The sequence below is a fragment of the Morone saxatilis genome, unplaced genomic scaffold, assembly GCF_004916995.1.
Source record: "Morone saxatilis isolate NCDOM2014 unplaced genomic scaffold, NCSU_SB_2.0 Contig16, whole genome shotgun sequence".
NCBI classification, from domain to species: domain Eukaryota; kingdom Metazoa; phylum Chordata; class Actinopteri; family Moronidae; genus Morone; species Morone saxatilis.
Genome location: NW_023339718.1, coordinates 601,145 through 607,427, shown reverse-complemented (window position 1 = coordinate 607,427; position 6,283 = coordinate 601,145). Strand labels below are relative to the sequence as shown.

Sequence of the window (6,283 nt, the reverse complement as noted above, 5' to 3'; positions counted from 1 at the left end):
ACTTTTACTTGAAGACTGATTAAAAAATACTATTATTATAAAAACTAAAGTAAAAACTGTTTTATTCTACACATCCACTCTGTGTGTTTACCTTTTCAGATTAACCTTGTAGTTAGAATTTGATTCCAGTGTGACTCTGCTACATGTTTTTTGTATTAGTTTAGCAAATTCAGTAGCATATGAGTAATAATTCATTTTCTTTTGGGTCAACAATATTGAATTGGTTCAGCGGTTGTGCTCCTCGGATCAAACCCAGGTGATCTCACACTTTCTCTTTGGTTTGTTGTTGATGCGTCCCTCCAGGCTCCTCCACTGTCACTGTGATGGACTCATCTGACAACGTGGGGAACCTCAACCACATGGTGGAGGCTGTGGTACTGAATGATGGTCCTGCTCCTGACGGCTCCACCGGACAGAAGGACACCTCGCCTACAGACATGCTGAGGTTCGAACTCCGCATTATGCTTTTACATTTCTGTTATTATTCGGTTTACGAAGGCTTATTTGATCAGTTACACCCCAACAGCAGTTTTTAAACACTCACTTTTCATCCATGTGCCCATTAAAGCACATTGCCTCTTGTGATAAGAGAGTGATAAGAGTCTTTATAATTGTTTAAATTACTTGTCTTTTCAGAATAAAACAGCAGATGTCCAACCAGTGCTTTGAGATGGCAGTACAGCTCCATGCAGGTATGTAACTATGTGCATTACTTTCGTCATATTGTAGTTTCATTAAGTACACAAACAGAGTATTAATATCATGTTTCCTGTAACAGGAAAAAGTAAGAGATCCTGCAGTACATCTGAAGCTGAAAGAGACTTGTGAGTATTTGAAATTTAGCCTTTTGATGTGGATCTAGATTTTAAACCAAATATATATGATTAGATTTAATTTCTGTTAACATATATTCTTCATTAAATATTGCAGGCCAGATTACGTCGATGAGCTGGAAAGAGTGAAGACAATTCATTTTAACAGCACATTTACACTGCACAGGTAAAACAATGCCTTCTCGTTTTTCTTGTATAATAATAATACAAGTTATATATACAAATAATATATAATACAGAATCTGTAAACTTTGACAAATCATTGATTTAACGGGTGTCTTTCAGAATGCAGATGTGGCACGCTATCAGAGAAAAACTGAAACAGAATGATTCAGAAGCAGAGTAAGTCGATTTACAACACATTAAAACACAACTAACATATATATTTTTTCATAAGTGTGTCATTATGTCATTGTGTGTTTTTCTCAGTGCCCTGAAAGCTGTGAGTGATCGCTGCATGGCTCTTTGTTCACACATAAAACAGCTTCAGCAAGTAAGCAGCCTCATCATTCATTGTGTGTTTATGAAGTGTTTTTCCTGCACTGAAATGACCTTGAAAACAATATTATAAAATTGTTGTATAACTGCACTTTGACATCAGATAAAATGGTACTGAGGTTGTTTACTGTCTGTGGGTGACAAGTTAGATGGCAGATTAGTTGTTAAGTGACTATAAACACTTCTTATGGCAGTTAAAAAGGTTTCTGCAAACCAGATAATTATGTTTAGTCCAACATTTCTAATTACCCAGGACACCAACAACTGTACTGTACTATCAATCAATACTATTAATATCACTTTGTTCTTGATGGTCTGATAATATAGATTTGTTTACAATTATTGGTCAGATGTGAGAGAAGGTCATACAAATTTAAATATTTGCTGCCACAAATCAAGATGTATTGAAATGTAGTGTTACGTGAAATTGTGATAATTAATTGTGGACCGGACTCGATGTTTTGTTAACAGGAGTCAAGAGATCTTCAAGATGAAATCACGGAAATACAGAAGAAGAGGCTTGGTATGTCGTATGGTTTATACAAAAGAAGTATTAAAGTTTAATTTAGTTTTTCCACAGTCCAGTGTTTTGAGAAATTACTTTACTTTACTTTTACTTTACTTTTACTTTACTTTGTGTGTGTGTGTGTGTGGTGTGTGTGTGTGTGTGTGTGTGTGTGTGTGTGTATAGAGATGAAACGGCTCACCCATGAGAAAATGAAAGAGATGGAAGAGATGATGTCGAGGAAAGAGCACCCAGATACAGAGAAGTACAAAGCTGCGTTGGAGAAAGGTCAGGCCAACCTGGAGAAATATAAAAAGATGGCCATCATGACACAGAATGTCCTCAGGGTAAGTTTTGCAGGAAAGAAAATACACAATGTGTCAGTACAATGTTTGGAAATGGTTAATGCATACAATGAATTTTTTGCAGCTGGTGTATTAATGTAAACGTCTGTTTTCAGGGCATCCTCTTGGCCTGTAAAGTCAACTGGCTGGATGATCCCAAACTTCGAGACATCGCCATGACACTGGAGGAATTTCCCATCTCTGATTAGAGAAATAATCCATTTATGTTATTTTTGTATGTTTCTGTATTGTATTGTCTAATAAATAATCGATAAAACTGTTAAGAGTATGATTTGTTTTTAAGGCAATGTAAGTAACGTCCAGCTGCCACTAGAGGGCGACACAGGAGGAGAAGAAAGCTTTCATACCTACAGCACTTCCTGTCAGTGAAGAAGAACAAGGGGGCTACACGTGTGTTCCCCTCCCAGAGACATAGTTAGGATTATTGTTTGAAAATTGGGTTTCCTGGATCTTAAAACGAATAAAAACAAGTAAAAATGCCGAAGGTCAAGGCGGAGAAGAAAAGCAGGCAGCACCAGGAGGTCAAAAACCAAGGTATGTTTCACCAGAGGAGCGGTCAGTATTAGTGTGATAGCAAACAGAGTCAGCTGCTGGAAGAAGATGGGCTTTAAGGTCAAAGGTAGTCATCATGTCGGCACAATACAATGTTTTCAACTCTTATCATATCAGTGTCAAAGACCAAACACACGACTGTCGCCTGTGTTAATGTTAGATGTTTGTTACTGAGTGTTATCCGTTATTTAGTTAAGTCAGACTAAAACCAAACTCTGTTCAGAAAATCGTTGTTTAAAGTGTCTCCACTTAACCCCAAATGCACATAACATACACCACATTGTTTAATATACCTGTTGAATTGTTGAGTGTGTTGTGGTTACTTCGGCAAACAAAGTGTCCACCCAGTAACCAGTTTATGTCCACTGTTGTGAATCAGTTATGTACATTGTACACATTTAGTTTTCTGCATTAGATGTAGTTTGAGTTTAAGATTGAATATTAACTATAAAGCTATCAAATCGTCTTACTTGAAATATTAATACTACTATTCTTTAATCGATATTGTAATGAGAATGTACCAAAACAGTTTTGATCCCAGGTTTTAGTTATTTATTTATTTGTGTGTGTATTTATCAGGGACCGTGCACAGCTACTTTGCTGCACCAGAGTGAGCTATGAGTTCATTTACACCTGTAGTCTCTGGACTGGAAACATATATTAACACTGTAGTATAAAAACACAATTACAAGACTGTACATATTCAGTATTACACAGAAACAGAAAAACAAGTGTGTTGCCATTAATACGTGGATGGGGTACGGTCAGTTGGGCTGAGCTTTTTCAGCAGAACTCGAGTTTATCTGGTACATTTTAAAATAAAGACGCTAAACGGCTACCGAGGACTTCGTATAGCTCTTACAGTTAGTCCACCGGCCTACTTATATTTGGAGCACTGGGGACAACAAGTTCTGTTTATTTGCTTAGCTGTGTTACCAAAAGATACTTCAAGGATACCAGTTTGCATATATGTACACAGATATGGGGGCTTAAAGTGCAGACTCTCAGCTTTTCGGCATGTTATAGGGTCATTTCAACATCCAGATTGGCGGAGAAGGGTTTAGGAGATTAAGCTCGCGGCTCCTCACCTATCGTCCGCTCGCCGCCTCTTTTTCAAGGCACCAAATAATGGTGGACAATCTAACTCAAACGCTATCTTCCGAGTGGCTTGCAGTGGGGCTAGTCCCTTGTTAAGCCCATCATTGAATTCAAGCAGGTAACAGGGTCTGGAAGTTGATTCCAGGTGTTGCAGCTTTGCAGTTTGTTTTTTGAACAATCATGCAGTCGAAAGGACGCTCTCAATGGAAGTGAAACAGACCATCTGGCTGCAGAAAGAAGAAGAAATCTCATCAGAGAGATTAGCGGGTAGTGTTTAGGAGTGGCCAAAGTTCAACATTTCGGTACCATCCTGAGGAAAAAGAGGCGCACCTGGTGAGCTCAGGACTCAAAAAGGCTTTTCTTTTGCATGGATCCGTTTCTATATGGTTAAAGAAAAGAAAAAAACCCCTTCACAACATCCATCCAGTGAAGGACACTCCCAGGAAGTAGGTGTGATCAGTAGTCGTTCAGTCGTACCACATAAGAGAAGAGGATCATATGAGAGCAAATACATGAGGCGTTCACCCAAGCAAGGTTGCAAACCACTTAATCAGCCTCAAAAATAGAGTAAGGCCAGATTAGACTTTTTTACCAAAAAACAGTCTTCTTAAAGGAGCCCACCTTAGTTCTGGAACGGCGTTCTTTTGGCACATGAAACTTAAAGATTCAAGACCTGTACCAGAATGATGGGAAGAGAAAGTATGGAGAAGCTGTGGGACGGACTGGAGTGATCCAAAGCACACACATCTGTCTGTAAGACGATGGTGGAGACAGTGTGATGGCATGGCACGGTCACTGAGTGTTTTATTTTTGATGATGTGACAGGAGACAGTTAGCAGCCGATGTGTTCGAACTGTATAAGGGATATTCGCTCTGCTCGAGATTCAGCCAGAAGTGCGGCAAGTTGACTTGGACGGGCACTTTCACCAGTACAGATGACAATGACCGCCAAAACATACTGCAAACGCAACAAGGACGTTTTGTTTTGTTTTATAATATGACAATGTTGGAGTGTAGGTCCAGTGTATTTTTGAGGCCCTTGAAATGAGGAGACTTTTGTTTAGGAAAGACTGGTTGCAATTTCTAAAACGTTTTTGATAGGATATTTTTGTCCAACCCCTTGAATGTAAACCTGAGACCAGTCTGGACTTCAGTGGAATTTGCGACGTTGTTTAATTTCAAATCCAATGTGGTGGCATGCAGAGGCCCAGAATCATGGAAATGGTGTCACGTGTCCACGAATATTTTGGATAAACTGTATGGTTGATACTGAGCTCCAAAAATGTGTTTGAGATTTTGAACCTTTCTAATGATGATGGTGGAAGTATGTCTAATCCCATTATGGCCAAAAGAGAAAAGGTATGAATTTATATTTTAACCGTAGACTTGCTTTTGTCACTTATCACCACACCGTTTTCCCCAGTAACCACACTGCCATTCCTGTCTGTGCAGGGATTCATGTCAACCTGGCAATTCGGCCAGCACATCCTTTGAAAGGAGATCCACTTGGGATTCGTTAGACGGGATCATTGAGAGAGGTCATGTTGTTATAATGTATTGAAGTTGGTTTGACACCACCACAATTGTTCCCCTGATTAAAACACGAGATCAGCTGTACACAAGTGTTTTCGTAAGCTTTTGGGTTTGTGGGCTGTGTTTTTTAGGCTGGCCCTGGAGGCCGCACTGATGTCGGTTCTGGGGTTGACCTGCGGGTACTGGTAACATGACAGTGAATGGCTGGAAAAGGCCACAGAAGGTTGAGCTGCACATGAAAACTCCAGTAATCTTGGTTGATGATATCGAAAGTGCTGACTCATCCTCCAATCAGATAATGCATTAACAACAATTTAGGTCTAATGTACCTGGAAAAGCTGCAGTTGTGCATTTGTGGCTTGATCAATATCTTCAGAGTTCCCCTCCACGCCTCCTGAAACTTTAGGCAGAAGTCCATAAACGCATTCTGTAACCAAAGATGGATTTATTCTTACTTCCTCTGGTCGCTGGTTCTGTTTCATGCTCACTTTTAAAGCTTTTTCAAACTAGCAACATCCAATATAAAGATGGCAGAGTCAATGGAGCGTTTATTTTGTCAAGAATCTGGTCTGGTTCGTTACCGGGTTGTTGTTTTTTTAAAGCGCATACCCTTATAATACAGAAGTGTTGTCTCGCCATCGCATTTTGGCTTGTGCAGGGGGACAGAGGTGGGAGTGTTAAAGCAGGCTGCCACCCTCGATGCCACCCTGTTTGGTGTCACATTTAACACATTTGATATCGTATGATGGTATGTTAAAGATAGCAGGGTTAACGAAAAGAGGTAAATTGGGAGGTTTGAATGAGGTCTCTTTGTGGCCACCGACGGTTTTTCAACTAAGTGATAGGAGTTCAATGAGGGACCTGATAGTTTTTTGTAAAAATGTCCTGAAACACTGTGG

The 6,283-nt window shown here is 39.6% G+C and overlaps 2 protein-coding genes across 2 annotated transcripts in view; both read left to right on the top strand.

The window, feature by feature from the left end:
* Nucleotides 1-2,460, top strand: part of cenph (centromere protein H) — a 3,189-nt gene extending 729 nt beyond the window's left edge. Inside the window, exons 2-10 of the mRNA XM_035658815.1 lie at nt 304-445; nt 637-692; nt 779-824; nt 931-999; nt 1,119-1,175; nt 1,263-1,326; nt 1,803-1,854; nt 2,023-2,183; nt 2,297-2,460. Coding sequence (XP_035514708.1) covers nt 324-445; nt 637-692; nt 779-824; nt 931-999; nt 1,119-1,175; nt 1,263-1,326; nt 1,803-1,854; nt 2,023-2,183; nt 2,297-2,389 — 720 coding nt within the window. The 5' untranslated portion in view covers nt 304-323 and the 3' untranslated portion in view covers nt 2,390-2,460. The remainder of the gene's footprint in view (nt 1-303; nt 446-636; nt 693-778; nt 825-930; nt 1,000-1,118; nt 1,176-1,262; nt 1,327-1,802; nt 1,855-2,022; nt 2,184-2,296) is intronic.
* Nucleotides 2,461-2,559: 99 nt separating this feature from the next.
* dimt1l (DIM1 dimethyladenosine transferase 1-like (S. cerevisiae)) overlaps nt 2,560-6,283 on the top strand; it is an 8,759-nt gene continuing 5,035 nt past the window's right edge. Inside the window, exon 1 of the mRNA XM_035659055.1 lies at nt 2,560-2,735. Coding sequence (XP_035514948.1) covers nt 2,678-2,735 — 58 coding nt within the window. The 5' untranslated portion in view covers nt 2,560-2,677. The remainder of the gene's footprint in view (nt 2,736-6,283) is intronic.